A 22,251-nucleotide genomic window follows, 5' to 3' on the forward strand; every position below is an offset into this window, starting at 1 on the left:
CAAAGCTTTCAGCTCACTGCTGTTTTCTCATCTGGAAATCCCCTATCTCCTGCAGCCCCTTATTAAGGCAATTGTAATCTTTGAAGCTTTGATAGAAGGGTAAACCTAAGCGGAAGTCAAACATTCATTACCCATGTATATCCCACCTTCTTTATTTTGTGTTATCCTACCTTGTTTTCGCCATCCATCCTTTTTAATTTACATTTTCATTGTGGCTGTTTGAGCCTGTAATTTGGACTGAGTCATTCCCTGATAAACAACCCTGTGTTTCTGAGCAACCATTTTGTTTCCTGCTCTTGCGAAGTTCACAGTACACTAGAGGATCTCAGCCCATGAACACAGAATTACAATACAATCTGAAAAAGTAGATTAGAAAAGAGGTAACTTTGAAGCTTGAAGAGAGAATGAAAAATCAGTGTGAATAGTAGAAAGGCTCCACAGAAGAGGTGATACTTGTGCTGAGACGTGAAGATATTAATAATAATAAAATTTCAATTTTAAATTAAAAATAAAATTTATGAAATGGCATTTTCTGTGCTAGGTACTGTTCTAAACACTTAAACTGAATTAACTCCTTTAAACCTCAAGAACGCTATGAAGTGCCATATATTATACCTATTTTATAGATAAGGAAACTGAGGCACAGAAAAGTTAGTTAACTCTACCAAGCTCACCGAACTTTACCAAGCTCATCTTTGGAAAATAAAATCTGCCACAGCAATGTCTCCTTTTCCACATGTTCTTCTCGAACTTTGCCTTTCCCACATGAAAAGAGGCCGTCTAATTCCTCTACATGAATCTGGATGGGTTTGGGACTCTGATGAAACCAGTAGAATTGTGGCAGAAGTGACACTAAGTGACTTCCAAGGCTAGGTCAGGAAAGAAGATACAACATCCACCTTGATCACTGGAACACCTGTGATGGAGCCCTGAGCTGCCAGGCTGCCAGTCCAGCTGTCTGAGGCCATCGTGCTTTGAGGAAGTCCAAAGTAGCCCGAATGAGAGGCCACCTGGGGAGTCTTGAGATTACAAGGAGAGAGAGGGGGACGTGTGCCTGGCTAGTCCCAGAAGCTCCAGTTCCCCTCTGTCCTTCTAGTTCCAGCCACTATCTGGCTATAGCTGCATGAGTGGAGCCAGAACTGCCTCGCCAAGCCTGTCCCAAATTCGTGACCCACTGAAACCGAGACAACAAAATAATTGCTGTTTTTAAGCTACCAAATTTTGGGAGTTTTTGTTACACAGTAACACTATTGGTAACAGTCATACAGCGAATAAGTATTAGAGCCAGAATCTGGACCCACTGTGACTCCAGAGCCACTCTTACTCCTTAGCCAGAAAGTAAAGTTTGAGAAGATTCACACATTCCTTCAGGTTTAAATAAAACCTTCATGTTATATGAACGTGTTGCAAAAACCTCTCCTTCAAATCAATATTCTGAGAGAACGGAAAATGTTTTTGCTAGTGAACCTTTTCTTTTATATTTGAAAATTAAATGAGGGACAAATAAGAGAACGTTTAATGGGATCATAAACATATCAACTGTCATAACTGTAAAAGCTGACTGTCCAGCGATTGGGTAGATATATGTTGCACATCTGAGTAATGATTTCTAGCTATATTAAAATGATACGGCAGTTTAGATAGAGGGGGAAACAGTGAATTTTTTTTTTTTTTGAGGCAATGATTTCTGAATAGGCAGCTTGGAGTGGAAAAGACTGAAACTGCTTTAGAGCCAGAAAGCTTGGATTTTAGTGAGCTTAAATTTCAATCTTGCCTTTAGTTTATTTACAGCAACTTGTTGAATTGCATCTCCCACACTAGCCAGTAAGCTTATTTAGTATGGGAATGAGGCTTATCTTTTAAAAAAACATTGGATTTGATCCTCCAGGCCCAGCCTAAAGAAGACGTCCAGTAAATATTTACTAAGTGAGGGAATGACTATACGACACAGTATTGTTAACTATCATCACCATGCCATACGTTAGATCTCCAAAAACCATTCATCTCATATAACTGAAACTTTGTACTCTTTGACCAATATCTCCTCATTTCCCACTCCCCCCCTTCCTCTGGCAACCACCACTCTACTCTGCTTCCATGGGTTTCATTATTTTAGATTCCACATAAAAGTGAGATTATGCAGTGTTTGTCTTTTTGTGCCTGGCTTATTTCATTTAGCATGATGTCTTCCAGGTTCATCCATGTGTTGCAAATGATAGGATTCCCTTATTGTTTTAAGGCTGAATAGTATTCCATTGTGTGTATACGCCATATTTTCTTTATCTGTTAGACCACTGATGAACATTTAGGTGGCTTTCCTGTCTTGGCTATTGTGAATAATGCTGCAATGAAATTAGAAGTGCAGATATCTCAAGATTCAGATTTCATTTCCTTCAGATATACACTCAGAAGTAGGATTGCTGGATCCTCTGATAATTCTATTTTTTAGTTGTTTGAGGAACCTCAGTACTGTTTTCCATAATGGCTGGACCAATTTACATTCCTCCCAGTAGTGCTCAAGAGTGGACTTTTCTCCACGTCCTCACCAACACTTGTTACTTGTTTTGTTTTTGATATTTGCTATTCTAATAAGTGAGGTGACATGTCATTGTGGTTTTTGCATTTCCCTGATGATTATTGATGGTGGGTACCTTTTCAATACCTGTTGGCTATTTCTTCTTTTGAGAAATGTCTATTTAGCTCCTTTGCCCATTTTTTAATTGATATACGTATTTTTTTGCCATTGAGTTGTATGAGTTCATAATATATTACCTCTTCTTCACAGACACACACACACACACATACATGCAATGGCAATTATATAGAAGTGATGGATAAGTTATTTACCTTGACTGTGGTGATCTTTGCACAATATATACATACATCAAAACATCAAATTGTATACGTTAAATATACACAATTTATATATGCCAAAGATATCTCAATAAAATTATTAGGAAAAAGAATAATTATAACTCTTAGACCATTAGTTGCCTTATACCTAAAATATAAATCAATAGCTGAGTGTGCAATGCAGAAATTATCAGCACTTGTCATACCTTGGACTGGGAAATTTTCTAGGTCATAGGGAGACCAGTACTTCATAAATAAATGAATAGCTACTTTTAAAATTTGTCTTCTTGATCTATCTAGAAGATAGATCAACGTTATGGGTAAAACAAACACTATTAGCACTAATGTGACATTTGTTCCTCCCATTGTCCTGTAATGATGCGTGAATGAAAGAAGACTTGAGAATCCAGCTAAAAGATAGATTGAAAATATCTCATTTTACTTTAGGTGACAGAGGCTCATGTGATTTCTTAATACTCTTCTGGGATAGAAGTTTCTCAACCATGGCTACCTTAATTTAGAAAGTTGTATTGTACTGTCATTAATAATAAGGCCTACTCTACTTCTCTGGTTTGTGAAGTTTAAATGCAACCCAGAATATGAGAACATGATGCAAATATACAAATGTTAATTATGTGAAGCGATATATAATTTGTAATTATAATTATTAACTGTGACTAATTTGTGTTGCTGATAGCTTAAGGGAAATATAGACCAAAAGAGCAAATCGGTTTTATTTCCTCTTCTAATCTTTGTTAGCTGTATTATAGACTTGTCATGACTTTTTGACCTCATGGACAAGAGCTAACAATTCAGTAAGACTGTGTTTTCTACAAACTTTCAGCCTTCCACAATGGAGGTATTTTTTTGCAGCTACTTGGTAAGAGTTATATATAAGTTGCATAGAGAATTTGAATTAAAGGCAATTGCCCTTGGAAGGTTACATTACTATGAATTGGAAAAAAGAAAAAAAAAAAGAGAACAAATTTCATTTGTAACTAACATATGAGAAATAATGATAATAATAATAATAATAGGTTACACTTACTATGTGACTAAATGGTTCCGTTCATTTTACAAGTAATAATTCACTTAATGTTCACAGTAAACCAGTGGGGCAGGTACTATTGCTACTAATATTACCCTCATTGTACAGATGAGGAAACTGAAGAATAGAGAAGATAAGTGAATTCCCCAAGTAAGCAAAGGATCTGATATTCAGATTCAGTCCAAACATCATAGTCTTCACCATATCACTATAGTTACTATGTGATTATTAGTTTCAATTGAAAATTTCAGTTAAAAATTGCTTTATAAATATCTCCAAATATTTCAAACACATCTAATTATTAACAGGTAAGAACTATAGTAAGAAGGTAATGATTTTAGAATTGTTATTTAATGTTGCTGATTTATTGCAAATTTAGTGAGCTTAAAGTCAGCATAACATTAGTTTTAAGATTTTTGTCACCTTTTGAAAAATTCTTAAAAAATAAATATATCTCTAGAAATGTAAGCTGCATTGACTGAATGTGCTGTAATATAATGGTTTTTTTCAATGCCTCCGGTATCATTTATTTAAAGTAGCCATTGTTTAATGTAAGTTTTTCCTATCAAAATCTAATTGACCATTTGCAGCAACATGGATGGACCTAGAGAATATTATGCTTAGTGAAATAAGTCAGGCAGAGAAAGACAAATACTATATGATATCACTTATATATGGAATCTAAAAAAATAATACAAATGAATTTATATACAAAACAGAAATAGACTCACAGACATAGAAAACAAACTTATGGTTACCAAAGGGGAAAGGGGGGGGAGGAACAAATTAGGAGTATGGGATTAACAGATACAAACTACTATGCATAAACCAGATAAGCAACAAGGATTTACTGTATAGCACAGGGAATTATACCCAATATCTTATTGGGTATAACTATACCCAATATCTTATGTTACCCAATAACCTATAATGAAATATAATTTGCAAAAAAAAGAATCACTACATTGTACACCTGAAACCAACCCAATATTGTAAATCAATTATACTTCAATTAAAAAAAAGTTTTTTCCACAATTCCTCTTGTTAGATGAAATTATGATTAATCTTTTTAAGAAGTCTTTTAGTGGAAATATGAAAGAAAAATAAAGCATTTGTATGTAGTATGTGAGAGTGCATTTATGTTGGGTTTCAAAATTTGCAAAGCATTTTTATAGGTGTTATAATATACTTCTCAACATTTTTATGAATTGTCATCATATTGTTTTTCAAATGAATAAGACGCAGCTCACAAATGTGAAGTGAATTGCACAGTTTCTCACATAAGGGTTAGAACTCAGATTCAAACTTCGATCCTCAGAGGCTGAAGTTCAGTATTATATTACGTTATAGCTGTGATTGTTTCTTCCTTCCTGTACAGTGGCGGTGTAAGGAATGAGGTACTGGATCATAAGAATGGATCTCCTCTCCTCTTCTCTGGTAATCTAACACATTTCCACATTCCTCCTTTCTTTCTCTCTACCACCAATAATGAATAATAGAAGAAGGAACTCGGTTGGGCCTCAGGAGACTCATAAAGATTAAGATTTTTGTTTTGAGGGTTTCAGTTTGTTCTTTAGTGACTAAGAGTAGAACAAGGTGCTGAAGTCTTGATGTGGAACCACAGATGCACTATTTTAAGGAATAGAATTAAAACCATACATGCAAGTGTATGCTATTGACATTATAAGAATTCTTCAGAATACATATATGGTTAATATACTTCATTTATAATTCTATAATCCCAAAATGAGATCGTAAAGACCCAGAACATTGTTTAAATACATTTCCCAATTATATTTTAGGCATGTATGAATTTTCCAGAGATGTTGATTACTGCCATATCTTAACCTGTAGAGAATTATATTAAGCTTGGGACCTAAAGAGAAATCACCTGATTTGCTGGAAAAGCTAATTGCAATAAGGAGCTTAGGTCATCACTCCAGCAAGTCTATTGATTTGAAAATGACTATGACACATAAAATGTGTATGCACTTTTGGGGTAATTTTCACAAAACAATCACACAATCCTTTAGAAACAAAAATGTGCATGCTAAATTGGGCCAAACATATTTGATTTGGAGAAAATTGTGAGTAAAAATTGAAACACTTCTGATTTTGCTTCTTTACTCTGCCTTATGGCCAACTCGGTTCAGTATTTGCTAAGTTTCTGAAAGCAGTATAAACAATCACTAAAACCCAATAACCACAAACTAAATGGATCGTGTGACTTTAGAAGTGAAGCATGTTTTAGGAAAGTGATCAAATATACAGAGCCCAAATTCACAAATTTGTTTAAAGATAGAAATTAATAGCTTATTTTTATAGCTAATTTAACAGATCTTTTATGCATTTGCAGTTCTGTTATATTGTTTTGTCCTACAACTAGAAATGCAACACTGCCCTTGCAAACATCATATTTAATTCTTGAAGAGACTGCAGTATGTCATTACAGATGGATTGATAGCCTTAATGATGTCATTGAACTTTTGTCATGTCTAACCTGGAAGACTTGCTATATGTCAGAGAATTTTTGTCATTCATCTTGCTTTTGAAAGGCCAAATTTATTTGCAACCTTGAATGACATTGGGCACATGAAACAGCCTGAAATCTATCATGCATTGAGTATTTTATAAAACTGCAATTTTAAATCCTAAGTATTGACTTGGCTTTCAAAACCATCTTCAAAGCCAATGACTCAAATTTTTTACTTATGAACACTGATTTTCAGTTGATAAAAATAACATTATATTTTCATATATACTTTTCTGAGTACTTGAGGTCACCAATTGTGCACCATGCTTTCTTATTTACTTTTTAAAGTAGAAAAAAATACAATTGGAAATGCATGCTTATATTTTTTAATTTATTAATGTCAATATATAGCAGACCAGTGAACAAGCACTAGCAATGAAGTCTATCTTTTGGTTGGATTATTAAGCCAATTTTTAAAAAAATCTCAGATTGTACATAGATACAACAGGGTTGTATAAAAATAGTGTTATAAGAGGAAAAGAAAATTGTTTTTGAGCTTTCTGTGTGTAGAGAAAGAAATATGGCATATGTTACTATAAATTTATAATTCCATCCATATAAGATGGAATTCATGTTCAATACAAATTAAACAAGAGAGCAATTGAATGCTTTATATGAACCAGGCTTGAATTCTCAAGTATAAATAAGTAATAATAGATAATGTTTGGTTAATAATAATAATAGTAAGAGCTTACTTTAAGCTAGAAACTGTGTTAAAATGTATTATATAATTTGATCCTCACAATAGTCTTATAAGATAGTTACTCTTTTCTCCTTACTATACAGATAACAAAATTAAGAACTGTGAAGTTAGCATCAAATATTTCATAAAGAAGTTTACTCTTGTGCTCATTTGTGCCCTGGCAGACCAACACTTAAGCTTGAAAATAAGAGCCATTGCGTTTGGAATTGTTGCCTTTCCCAGGAAACTCACCTGCTTGTTACATTTAGTTGTCCTTAAAGGGTTTCTACTTTAGCCCTGGCAGGAAGTTCTTGGTATAGACAGTGTGCCATCCTCTCCTTTCATCAGATCTTCAGTACGTAAGCATGTGTCTACTTTTCAGGAGAATAGTGGTCTCTTGCATACCTTCCACAGAGAGTATTCTAGAATGCTATCCTTATCATTTGAATATGAAGATTCCTCCAGAGATTGGAAGCATTCACATGCATTGCTGCTTTCTCAAGTATGGAGCATCCAACTCATTGAATGATACAACCTTGGCCGCAGGAAATGGACTGAAGAGAATGCCAACATTCTATATCATTGAGCAGCTTTAAGCTCTTTACAAAGCAGCTTAACTAGCAAAATCTTAAAGATCATTCATCTTTTTATAAAAGCATGCCACGTATTCTAAAATTCAAATGAATACACTAGAAGTCATATAATTGTGCACCATGGCAAGAGTATATAAAAAAAAGAAAGGGAAGGTAGTAGGAACCTTTTAGTCTTAACTTAAAATATATTTTTTTGCATTTATTGTGCTCTTTTCCTGAAAGTATGCTCATTACAGAGAAGTTTAGGAAACAGGCAAGTGCAGAGCAACAAAACAAAGCCAACTGTAATAAATCATTCAAAGATAGGGACTTTTAGCATATTTGAGTATGTACTTGCATTAAAAAAAAAACATGTATTAACAGGTTAAGTAGATATATGGGGTGATCATTATATGTGTATATATAAGTATACACAACCTTAATGTGTCATATCTGCAGAGGTATATAAATATTCTCCTGGCCTGTGATTGTTAGTTATCATATAGTGGTCCTTGATTTATATGTATTATAATTTACTTACTACAGTTTGATATTTAGTTTCTAATTTTTTCCTCTGGTATTAAAAAATACATAAATCATTATAGACACTTGTGATTATCTCCTTATGATATATTCTTTTTTTTTGAAAGTAGAATTGCTAGGTGGAAAAGTATATGCATATCCTGATTTTTGTAGACACTTGAATCTCAGAAACTATTTCTCAGCTTGTGCTCTTACTAGCAAAGTATGGTACATTCCTTTCGTCACACCCTTACAACAACCCTTACACATTAGTATCGATTTTAATTTTTGTAAATCTGATAAAGAAGCAATAGTATAACTTTATTTTTATTTTAATTTATGTGTCAATGTTGTTTTCTTCATTTCTTATTTGTCTTTTAATTTTGGTCTCTTGGAATGGTAGATTTTAAAGTTTATGTGGAGCAATCTATCAGCTTCTTTCATTTATGTTTTTCACTACTGGTGTTAATCTACTTCCCAAAACATGAAACACATTTGTAAAATATCTTTAACAGTTTTTTTGTGATACTAAAATTCTTACTGAGCAGAAGAGATTTTAAGTCCTTTTAATGTTATTTTTATATACTAATCATTTTGGCCAACAAAACCTTTAATTGTCTTTTATTTCTTAAACTCCTGCTACATTAGCCCCATCTTATCTATTTGATTATGAGTTTTCTGAAGGGCCAAGTTCAGTTGGACACTTGTTCATATTGTTCATGATTGTTACGGTTTAAGTAAATAGACATATGTGGAAAGGGATCTTTACACATGATATTTATTCTTTTAATATTTCAGAATCAAAGCTGGGTCTCTTTATTGACAGTTTTCTCTCATATTACCTCCCAGAGATATATTTATTCACATTCATTTTTCTTTAATTTTTAATTTTTTAAATGTTTTTTTAGATGTTGGGGGTAGGAGTTTATTAACTTATTTATTTTTACTGTGTTGGGTCTTTGTTTCTGTGCGAGGGCTTTCTCTAGTTGTGGCAAGCGGGGGCCACTCTTCATCACGGTGCACGGGCCTCTCAGTGTCACAGCCTCTCTTGTTGTGGAGCTCAGGCTCAGTAGTTGTGGCTCATGGGCCCAGTTGCTCCGTGGCATGTGGGATCCTCCCAGACCAGGGCTTGAACTCGTGTCCCCTGCATTAGCAGGCAGATTCTCAACCACTGCACCACCAGGGAAGCCCTATTCACATTCTTTAGGAGTAAAGGACCTTGTGTTCAACTCTCCTGTAATCAGATGTAATAGTCTAGTGAAAGGATTCAAATATTTTTAGTAGCAAAAACAACCACTTAATTCAAACAGATTTTAAGTTGAGAGCTACCCAATGTAAAAGTAATAAAAGCAATTTTTCACTTATTGAATTAGAGGAGTTATGCTAGGGTGCTCCTTCTCCTCATCCTCCTCTCCATCCCTATATCCAGGCCTTTCCTGAGAGACATCTGTGAATCTTTAAGGATTTGAAGCCAAGTCTTTCAGACCAGGAAGGGTAAGGTCATATGCTTTCAGAGTCAGTCAAATAAAATAAATGAGTGAGACTGCTCAGTGAGAAGGGATATGTTGTGGGAAAGACTGTGGTGAACTGGAAAACACATAGGAAGTATGGGTGTGGTCCAAAAGCATAAACTATTTTCCAAAGCCCTGTTCAGGACTATGCAAACCAGCATTACTTTCCTTTTTAAAATTCTAGATTTATTTCAGGTAAACCCAGGCAGAGGCAATTTGGGCCATATTGTTTCAGCTTTCAGTTGAACTAATTTAGCCATAATATACTATTCCATTAGGCTTTACCTCTTAGTACAGGTCAATATTAGTCAAAAATTGATGTAAAAAATGTTGGCATTTTTGGAAAAACCTCTGTTGAAGACGCATCATTGTTTTATCCAATAATCCTTATGTTCAAACAGATTTCCATAAGAATTTAATAATAAAAATCCATCCCTCCTAAAAAACAAATGATTTCCCTTTGAAAGGTCTCCAAAAATTGTATAATCCATTGTTTTATTCTTTTTAATTGCCCGTCAGACATCTCAAACCAATTTTCTAAAGTAATGATGGCACAAGTAATATTACAACCAAAACTAAAACTTTAAAAGGCATAACTCTACTATTGTTATGTCAAATTATTTAATTTTTTAATCTTTCCAAGCTTTCTCCATAAGAATGTGTGGCTTTTATAGTTGCAACTAAAACACAGAAACAATCTGTTATCCATTTCAACATAACAGTTCTCCATGTTGTTTTATAGCCATCAGAATTACAACTTGTAATGACTGCATTGAAGTGATACATTTAATTTACTTAGTTATTTCCATATTGATGAACATTTCGGTTGTAATAAATGTTTTACTTAACATATATATGACTTTCAGTTTTCTTTTTAATGGCCATAGCTTTTTTGAATAAGCATAATTTTATGATTTCATCAGTTCATTGTGAGGCTTGCATGATATTAAGTACAGAAAGTTGTATAACACAGTTGAATTCCATTGGAATATATTTTTGGATGCATTCTTAAAAGTGGAATCACAGGACTCTTGATATCTGACCTACTCTAACATATCTCCTTCTTTTTCGGCAAACTAAGCTTAGAGAATAATATGTGAACTTGTACCCAAATATTCCTTAGGAAGTCAGCCTTCACTGATCTTTCTCTGTATGATATTTTGCAACACAAATTTCAGGACCTATTTATAGAGTCTTGTATTCTTTGTTAATCATTTCATGAATTCCTGGTTTATTGGCTGAGTCAAGTTTTAAGAAAAATAAACAAACATGTAACGCCTCAGTTAATGGAGTTTTCTTTGGACTAATGTAATGTAAGGAAAAGTAAGGAAGATCAAGAAAAGTGTGAATAGGCATTCTTTTACTGGCTAAAATGGTCTACATGGTAGCAAACCTATTCTTGTGCTGAGAACAACTAGAAAAGTTGCATGTAATATAAAAGAATCACTCATCTGATATCGGAGAATATCATGGCAGCCAGGAATGTCAGTGAGATGTTTTCCCCTTGAGGGATTGATTCATACGTGACATAGTGGGAAATGCCAAAAGATGAGAAGAAAATTGCTGCTAATACGAAGAAAAGGTAGACAGGGCAGTCATCAGTCTCACTGGATTGGGAAGATGTAAATTGGAATTCAGAACTATCATGAAAGCCAAAATTTGAGAGATCAAGATACTGGAGAGAGGGTATACCAGAAACCACAGCAAGGATGTGATAAGGAAAAAAAAAAATTACTATAAGAAATGAATTAGAAACTAGAGATACAGTACTAAGAAAGGTTAAGAGAATGTTAAAGAATGTAGGAATAGCAGATGTAGGGAACAGCCACTATTTCCAGGACTGAAGAAGAGTGCCCAAGAAAGGAACAAATTTAGAAACAGTCTCCTGTTTCCCCACCAGGTTGAAATTCAGATCCAATTGGAGAGTTTGTGGCTATAGGTCACTGGGTGGCATAAAAGTTTGCTGAGGTGCTGCTGGCCAGAAATGGTGGATGACAGTGAAATTCACTGGGAAGCTGCCTGTTGGAGTACTGGTGAGACTTGCTGAAGGGTACATACCACTGGCAGGGTAGCTGCTTGCTGATGGATAAGATTCCCACTGACAGGGAAGCTGCCTATTGGCAGCCACAGTGTACATGCCTGTGAGACAGAAAGTACTAGAATCAAACTGATAAGTCCCTTCCTCTTACAGAGTTCATACAGTGCCCTCTACTAAGAAGGCTTACCATTGTACCACCTGGCAAGGGAGAAGTGTTTACAGGGTCCAGCTTCAATATTATAAAGCAAGTCAAAAAAGAGTGGATTGGTAAAAGTGAGAAAATTGATGACGAAATGTAAAATTTCACCTAAGAAGTAGAATTTATAAAAAGAATCAGCTATATAAATGAAAAAGACAATAACTTTAATGCAGAATGCAGTAGATGGAATTAATGGTATATTATGAACAGTTGTTTATAGATTTAATAACCTAGAAGACAGGTGTAGAATATATCTATACTGAAGCAAATAAAGGAAAATGATAATAAAACAAAACCAGAAAATTCATAAGAGAAATGATGTGTAGGGCTTCCCTGGTGGTACAGTAGTTGAGAGTCCACCTGCCGATGCAGGGGACACGGGTTCGTGCCCCGGTCTGGGAGGATCCCACATGCCGCGGAGCGGCTGGGCCCATGAGCCATGGCCACTGAGCCTGCACGTTCGGAGCCTGTGCTCCGCAGCGGGAGAGGCCACAACAGTGAGAGGCCCGCATACCGAAAAAAAAAAAAAAAAAAAAAAATGATGTGTAGATCAAAGATCTCACCAACATGTATTACACAGTACTAGAAAGAGGAGAGATAAAATGGGCAAAAACAGTATTTGAACTTATAATGGTGAGAACAATTTCTCTAAAACTGAAAGACATCAAACCACAGAAATGTGATGTACCATAAACTCCAAGGAGGAAAGCTACAAAAAAAAAAAAAAAAAACCAAACGAAACAGAAAACCACCCCACATTAAAGTATACCATAGTAAAACATATCAGAAGCAGGACGAAAAGAAAATCTTAAAAGCAGACAGAGAAAAACAGTCACATTACAGTCAAAAGGAAATTTAAATGATAATGAAATGTCACTTTTGAAATGCTTAAAGAAAACAACTGTGAACCTACAATTCTATTCCATTGAAAATATTTTTCAAAAATTAAGTGTGGTAAATGGGGGGAATAGGCAAATCTGTACAGAAGAGTTCCAAATAGTTTATATATATACCTTACCTTTAAAGAGGGGGAAGCATAACTCCACTCCTTAAATGTCAGCTGTGCATGGTGACTTCATTCCAGTGAATACTGGTATGGAAAAGGGGAAGAATGAGAGTAAACATACAGTGGGAAAATCTGACAAACACTGTCAGCCTAGGGATCAAGGTTGACATCAACAGGACTCAGTGATGTGTTGATAGTATGTACCCTTGATATGATCATGAAAATGGCACTTCACCTCTGTGGTCTTCCTCCTCAAAGCACGTAATCCCAGTCTAATAATAAGGTAAACATGATAAAAATCCAAATTGAGAAACATTCTGTAAAATACCTGACCAGTACTCCTCAAAACTGTCAAGGTCATCAAAAGCAAAGAAAGTCTGAGAAACTGTCTCAGCCAACAGGGACCTAAAGGAACATGACAACTAATGTAATATGATACCCTGCAAGGGATCCTGGGACTAAAAAAGGACATTAGGTAAAAACTAAGAAAGTCTGAATAAAGTATGGACTTTAGTTCATAATAATGTGTCAATATTGGCTCATTAATTATAATAAATGTACCACGCTAATGTAAGATACTTATAATAGTGGAATATGTAATAAATGGGGTTTATGGGAACCCTCTACTATCTCTGCAGTTCTTCTGTAAATCTGAAAATGTTCTAAAATTTTTTTTAAAAAACTAAGGTGAAAAATGTCATTTCCTGACAAATAAAATCTGAAAAAAAAATTGTTGCCAGCAGATCCATATGAAAAGAAACACTAAAAGGAGTTTTCAGGCAGAGGGGACATTATTCCAAGTAGAAGCACAGAAATCCAAGAAGCAATAATGAATACCAGAAAAGGCAAATATGTGGATAAAGCTAAATTACTATTGACTATATAAAACAATAACAATACAGTCTTATGGGTTCTAAATATCTGAAATTAAAATGCATGATAACAATATAAAAAGCAGGAAAAGCATAAAGGGAATTAAAGTATAAGTTTCTAGCATTGTCAGGGAAGTGGTTAAAGTACTAATTTATATTAGACTTTAATAATAGATGTTGTAATATCTAGAGTAACCACCAAAAGAATAATAAAGGAATATATTACTGACACCCTAATAAAGAATACGTGTAGAACACTAAAAATTATAAATTTGAAAGGATCTAAGAGTTCAGAGTAAAAGTAATGTAAAATATATAGAAATTTAGAAAAATAATAAATGGTAAATTTAATTCAAATATGTTAGTAGTTACATTAAAAGTCAGTGATATAATACCATGGTTTAAAGATGTTAGAATGTTTAAAATAACACATACAGATAAAGATACATGGATATAGTTTCTCAAATATGTGAATACAAAAAGCCTAAAGTTTAGAAAATGAAATGTCATGCAAACACAAACCAAAAGAAAACTTATATAGCTACTGATAATCACAAAACCTCAACTTCTTGCAGGACATTTGGTCCTGTCTAAAATGTCCATGAGCATATGTGGTCCATGCCAAACAGTTTTGGACAAGACTAAATATCTGGGACCTTTTGGCATGGACCAGATAGATGTCTTATGGACCAGATGTCTAATGGAGGTTTTAGACAGGACCAAATATCAAGGATTTTTTGGCATGGACAAAATGTCTTAGGTATGTTTTAGATAGGACCATATTTGCTAACACCTCAACTTTAATGAAAGAAAAGTAGCTGGATCTAAAGAGGAACATTTTATAATAAAGTGTTAATCTTTTGGAAGATGTGGCAATTCTGAACTTGTATGCCATTTATAATAGGGCTTCAAAGTGTATAAAACAAAAATTGCAGTCATGAAAGGAAAAATGTAAAATTAGAGAGAATTTACTATGCCTCTCTCACTAACTGATATATAACAAACATATAAAAAATTCCTAAGGATATAAAGATATGAGAAACATGATTAATGGACTTGAACTAATTAAATATACATTTGTATATATTTGAAATATATACATATAAATAATTTATATGCACATATATACATACAGAAAACATAGCACCTGACAATTGTAGATCACACTTTATTTTCCAGTAGATACAGATTTTTTTTTAATCAAAATTGACCGTGTACTGGAATATAAAGCAAGACTTAACAGATTTTGAAGAATTGAAGTCATGAAGAGCATATTCTCTGTCCACAGTGGAATTAATCTAGCATTTCATAATAACAGGATGATGGGAAGTTCCTAAAATGTTTGGATAACCCCCAGAATATACCTCAAAATAACCCAAACAAAAATATTAATTTAGATTAGGAGACATTTTGAAGCAAATGATAATTAAATCTTAACACAGAAAAACCTGTGGGTTTTGCTAATACTAATACTTTATTTTTAGGAAAATGTATAGCCTTAAATGAACATATTAGTGTGATACACTCTCTCCAAGAAGGTTACCATCAATTTCTTTCTTCAAGACCACCAGGCAGTGAGAAAGTCAAAGTTAGGCACGTGGAGATAAAGGGAGATGCTAGACCAGCTTCTCAGATATTCCAACCATCTCAGCCCAAATCCCAACATGTGAGTGAAAAAGTCTGCATGCAAGTCCAACTCAAGGGGCCACCTGACTGCTCCCATATGTGAAAACCCAAATAAGGACCACCCAGCTGAGCCCTTCAATCCCCAGAAATGTGAAAGATAACAGTAAATTGCCTCTTTAAGCCACTTATCTGGGGGGGTTGTTTGTTATACATTTATAGATAACTAGAAATATCTTTAAAGAATAAAGTCCAAAAATTAATTAACTAAATTTCAATCTCAAGAACTTAGAAGCAGAGCACTGAAAGAAATCTATAGAGCCAAAAGTTTGTTCTTGGAAAAGATGAAGGTGATAGATAGATAATGATAGATAGATAGATAGATAGATAGATAGATAGATAGATAGATAGTAGGTAGATAGATAGATACCAAATCTGATCAAGAAAAAAAGAGAAGGCACACATTATTTATTTCAGGAATAGGAAAAGGAACCTTGCTACAAATTGAACAGACATTAAAAATATAGGATGAGAACATTGTGAACAACTTAACAGAAATACATTTGCACATTCATATGAAAAGGACAAATTCCTCCAAACATATAATTTATTTAGCATGTTTAAATGAAAATCTGAATATTCTTATTTATTAAAGAAGTGGAATCTGTAATTTAAAGTCTACACACACATACACATGTACACACACATACAATATCCCAGGCCTAGATGGTATCATAATGAATTCTTTCAAAAATCTAAGACAAAGACAAAAACTCTAAGACAAAGTCTCAGATTCTTCAGATAATAGAAAAAGAGGAAAAACATCCTCATTTGTTTAATCCACCCAGTATGACCTGGGTGCCAAAACCTAACAAGAATATTACAGGAAAGAAAAAGTGCAGGAAAATCTCTTTCATGAATATCGTCACAAAAATCCTAACAAAATATTAGCTAACTGAATCCAGGAATATATAAAAGGGTAGTGTATCATTACCAGGTTCATTTCAGGGAGGCAAAAAATCAATGTTATTCATCTTATTAACAGAATTAACTAGGAAAACCATATAATTGTCCTTCTAGATTCAGAAAAAGCAGTAAATAAAACTTAACACCTATTTATGATACAAATACTTAAGAAACTAGAAGTAGAAAGGAACTTTTTTAATCTGATAAAATTAATCTATTAAAAAAATCTCTACAGTACATATCATACCTACAGTGAAATGTTAAAAACTATCCTTTTGAATTCAGAAGCGAGACAAGGATAATCATTGCCACCATTTCTATTTAACATTCTACTTGACCCACTAGTAAAAGAATCAGTATTTTAAGAATTGGACAAATGGACAAAATATTTGGACAAGCACGTGAACAAGATGTTATCCAAATGGCCAATAACATGAAAAAGGTGTTTAACCTAATTAATCATCAGGAAAATGCAAATTAAAGTCACAATGTGATACTCTTATACACTCCCCAGAAGAGCTAAAATGAAAAACAAAAACAAAACAGAATATCCCAAACATTGGCAAGGATGAGTAGCATCTGATCTCTAATACACCACTGGTGAGAATGTAAATTAGAATAACCTCTTTAGAAGACTATTTGGCTGTAGCTACTAAAGCAGAACATATCATACCTTTTGATCCAGCAATTTCAGTCCTAGATATATTACCCCCCAAAATGTATATGTACATTTATTGAAAGCATGTATAAGAATGTTCATAGCAACACTCTTTACAATAACCAATAATAAGAAAATAGGTAAATTCCCATCAGCTGTGAAATGGATAAATAAAAAGTATGGTATATTCATAGATTTGAATAATATACAGGAATAGGAATGAGCAAAGTACAAGTACAGTCTCATAAACTCATAAGCAGAATGCTGGAAAAAGAAGACAGATGCGAAAAACACACAGTATGATTCTACTTCTATATAGTTCCAAAAGACAAAACTAGCTGTAGTGTTAAAGATCAGCGTGGTTGTTACCTTCAGCTAGGCAGGGTGCACCTTGGGTGCTAGCCATGATCTATTTCTTGGGGTTGCATTGCTATAGATTGTTTCTTAAGACTCATCAAACTGTATCCTAAAGATCTGTATACTTTTCTATGTGTATGTCACATGTCAATGAAAAGTTAACTGAAAACAAATGGAAGCAGTCTCAACAGCTGCACAGCCAGGCCTCAGACAAATTCAGTTCTATCCAGTTGAGGTGCACTTTACCCCACTCTGCTTGGTACCTCATCATTTCTTCAGTATCAGTTCTCTGCATTCTTGGTTCCAAAGTTATGGGAACTCAGTTCGTCTTTGGCAGTGCTTCTACTTTGTCAGCTTCTTTGGCTGGTCCCAGCTAACTCATTCTTCCTCTCCCCCTCTGTCTCTCTCTTCTTCACTCTGCCATCCTTACCTGCCCCACCCCATTTCTTCTCTGCTCTCCACCCTCTCTGTCTTCCAGCCACACTCATTTCAGGAAACAAATACCATTGTCAGCAAGTCAACATGCAGAAGTGACTACTTGGAGCAGAACAGGCCACTCACTATCAAACCTACAGATGGTTTGGAATGTTTATCAGCTGGAAGCTGGATGGGGATGTGCATTAAACTGAGCCCTATCTGTGAAGATGCTTTCTGGCCACAGGTTAAGAAGTAGGCTGTGGACATACCCAGCACATGGACACAACCAAATCACACTTCTGTTTAGTCCTCAACCCCAGCTGGATTTGAATCATTGGAAGCCATGAAACTACCCTTTTACCTCGCCACACTGTTTACCACAATGCCAAATATATAGTGGTGGGTGCTCAGTAATTATTTATCTGAGAAGCCCGCAACAAAGCATTTAAAGGATAAGTAGGTGACCTGGTATTCTGACTTGCTAGTTCCCCACTCTCTTCTTAATCTCATCCTGAAATGATGACTTGGATGTGAAATATCTGGATCTATACCATAAGCCTCCAAATTCCATAAGATTAGACAACCCCTTAGGGACACTGTTCTTTACATCAAAATTAGAGTGTGTTAGCTCTAATTAAAATAAGATACTATAGTTTTATCTCATTTCATCTGAGGTCAAAGAATGATGTCACTCTGTGATGGTACATTTTTAGGAGAGCCACTGAAATCTTTTTGTGTGTCTAGTTACAGGAAGCTAATTCTGTTTACATATTCAATTGCAGATATAAATGAATGTACCATGGTGTCTGTCAGGACCAATGCTGTAATACGATTGGCCGTTATTACTGCAAGTGTCAAGCTGACCAGAAGCTGGAGGAAGATGGCAGAGGATGTGAAGGTAATGGTTAGGACTGTCTGCTTCCTGATAAGGAAAGAGAGAACATCTATGTAATGCAGAAGAGGGGCTTGTCTTTGATCCAGAGCCAGTTGAAGTGCCTGTGCTGAATGTTGTCAAGAGCACAGATCTTCCTCTCGTGTCTAGATTACAAAATTGTAACCCTAAGAACACTTCAAGTAGCTTATTATGAGAAACATATGATTATATGCTGGTTTGGCTGTGTCATGTTCTGATTGTGGAATTTCAATCGTTCATTTAAATCCCTGGGTAAAGTACATATTTGTGAAAGCATTTTGTTTAATTCTAAAGTGAAAATCGTGCTTATTATAAAATACTCATATGTTGTTACAATAGAGAGGGACACAAAACTAACCACAGAAACAGCATTCTTAGGTACAATTAACTTTTTTTTTTCACAAACTTGCATTTTCTGACTCCTTTTAAAATTAATTCCCTCCTTCCTTCCTTTATTTATTAATTCATCATTTTGTTCATTTGACAATCATTTGAGTTGCTGCTCTGTATCAGGCATTATTCCATGCTCTGGGGATATAAAAATTAATGAGAAATAAATTCTGCCCTGAAGGAGCTCACTGATTAGAGGCAGATTGAAACATAAGCCAAAACTTACAGATTAGTGTTTTAAGGCATTGTAGAATGGATTGGATTCAAAGAGACCTGGATTTGAGTCTTAGCTCTGTCACTTACAATTTATGTAACCTTGGGCATGTTATTTAATCTTGCTAAGACTCTTTCCTCAACTGTAAAATTTAGGATAATGGTAGCTCCTAAAACCACAAAAGTTGCTGTGGGAATTAAATAAGATAATGCATCTAAAGCACTTAGCATAGTGGATGGCATATAGTAGGTATTCAAATGATAACTATGAATTGTATTCTCATTTATGACCATGCTGTTTCCCATTTGGGGAATATAATTGGGACCACAGACCACTTCCCTGTCTTCTTCTCTAAAAGAGGAAACACCCAAAATAAAATGATCCCTTGTACCATGCCTTATAACTGTCCTTTCTGACTTTTTCCCCTATCTATTCTTACCATTTAAATGCTTGAGCATTTTATGTATTCAGCCTTTTTCTTTTTAGATCACATAGAAATGCATTTATTCTAACTATGTTTTAAGCACCATAAGCATCTCTGGTTATCACCTCTGGTTCCCATTGACCTTACAAAATCACACTTATTTTTTCCCCTGACAATGTCAGTTCCTAGTGGGACATATCTGAATAAGTTGTTGGGATAAAACAAAACAAACAAAAGACATCCAACTGAAGGTGTCTGGTGCCGGAGCTGTGGGTTTGCTTTGGACTGCCAAGACAAGACAAGTTGTAGATGTGAGTAGGTTGGAGAATTTCTCAGATTCTCAGGAAGCAGTGTAGCATCTTACCTTCTGGAAATGTTCTGGCAGGCAGCAACAGGAAGGGCTCCAAACGGACAACCAGATGTTCAAGGGTGACTGCATCTGGGCCTTTCTGAGTCAGGCTTCATTCCAGGCAGGGTCCTCTGTCTATAAGGGTATAAATTTATAAAGGCAAACCCTAAATTCACCCAGGTCCTTTTTCATTCAAGTGAGATCATCTTTGTTTCTGATGAGATTGTTTGGCAATGGTGTTCCCAGTATGGACTCAATATCACAGAGAACCAGAGGAGTAAAGCACCCTATGGTGTCCAAATGAAAGGTAGAAAAATGGCCACTGAAGTTAGCATGATCTGCCTGATGATGCACAACCCCTTCCTTGCCTGATAGGCAGTTTTGTTTCTTTTTGGCTGAGTATTACTTTTATCAACGTGATTATTATCATAGATACATTTGAAGTGCCCAGCACAGCAATTAGCCAATTGTTATTTTTATAACAACTATTAGGCTGATAAGACAGGGTAAACTTTATATCCACTAATTCATTTATATGCAATTATCTCATATTTTAATTGAAATTAGTCCCTCTTCATATAAATGTCAACATTTTAGAGAACTGATTTCCATGCTTTCTTTTAACTGATGTTCATTCGTGCAAACTGAGTAAGAGTAACATCAGTATTTGTGAGAATCAGGAGTTCGACACTGAATTAACATTGACTTCCTCCTTACCAAGATGCAGAACTTGAGATGGTGGTTTGGGGTGGAGCAACTTGCCAATAAAGAACCACCTCTCTCCGTCTCATACTTCTCAGCATCTTTTCTTTGTCATTTCTTTAAATGACTATTTGGTAGACATAGTGATGCTAGAGATTCATCTTGTTTGACTGTTGAACGTACAATGATCTCAGATTTGTTTATATGCATAATTAAATAAAAATAATAGGGGTTGTTTTGAAATTAAATGCATTCTAAAGCCACTAAAAATGAGCACTTCAATTCATGGGAGGACACTGATGAGTCATTCATGTTTATTTACTGAATACTAACAATAAAGGTCAGTTGGTTTCAAAGACCATTGTGTTAAATACTGCAGACATAGAGTTAAACAATCATTTGAAAATACTTTTTCTTTGCATTAATATAAATTGGATTTAACTTTTAAAAATACAGATCAAAATTTTAGTAGACATTTATTGTAACATTAAAATACATCTAGAGTCTACCCTTCAGTGGAATTGAAACATTTATAAATGGCTTTGTGAGTTAATCTTATTCTTTAACCTTTTATTTAAAGAGCCATAAAACTTGTGGAGAGGCTTCTGATTAGCTCAGGTACATGAGTGTCCCCTTCTTTCAAGCATAGCACTGAGCATAAAGCACAGTTTCTAACTCATTCTGCAAATAGTTTATTATAATGTGTAAATTATAAGGGGAAATGCCTGCATACCACTGGACACTGTGAGAATATATATATATATATATATAAAGGACATAAAGCTTTTCTTCTTTTATTTGTTAATGGGGTTAAAATATTTATAGTTTTTCTTTTCTTTTTTTTTTTATATAGTTTTTCAAATATACAACCATCTTTGCATTTAGGGAAAAAGTCTAGCTGGATTTTGTAATTTTATTTTTTATTAAATCCAATTTGCTATAATTTTGCTTATGATATTTGCATCCATAACCATGAGTGACATAGGTCAATAATTTGTGTTTCTCATATGTGTTTTATGGCAGTGGTTCTCAGTTGGAGGTATTTTGTCCCCCAGAGACATTTGGTAATGTCTGAAGACACTGATTTTCACAACTGAGGGGAGGGAGTACGGTTGGCATCTATTGATTGGGTTGAGGCCAGGATACTGCTAAATGTCTGCTTCTATTACACTGATTTTACAGATGTTGGACCTTCTCATTGTCTCACATGCTGCTTTCATGTGCTGTATTTTCTTTTCTCTCTTTACTGCATGTGCTCAAATAGTCTTATTGAGTTTCAAATATCAACAGTTTAACTTTACATTTTTTGAAGTCTCATTTTTCTCAAATCAATTAGTTCCTTTCTATTGTATGCTCATTATTATAATTATATCCTTTTCTTTTGATATTTTGCACACAGTTA

At 34.5% G+C, this 22,251-nt stretch overlaps 1 protein-coding gene across 1 annotated transcript in view; it reads left to right on the forward strand.

Annotated features, from left to right (window-relative positions):
- LOC131756812 (EGF-like and EMI domain-containing protein 1) overlaps positions 1-22,251 on the forward strand; it is a 512,622-nt gene that overhangs the window by 365,008 nt on the left and 125,363 nt on the right. The window contains 1 exon segment of the mRNA XM_067033965.1: positions 18,640-18,755. Coding sequence (XP_066890066.1) covers positions 18,650-18,755 — 106 coding nt within the window. The 5' untranslated portion in view covers positions 18,640-18,649.

This window comes from Kogia breviceps, chromosome 5 (assembly GCF_026419965.1).
Source record: "Kogia breviceps isolate mKogBre1 chromosome 5, mKogBre1 haplotype 1, whole genome shotgun sequence".
Lineage (NCBI taxonomy): Eukaryota > Metazoa > Chordata > Mammalia > Artiodactyla > Physeteridae > Kogia > Kogia breviceps.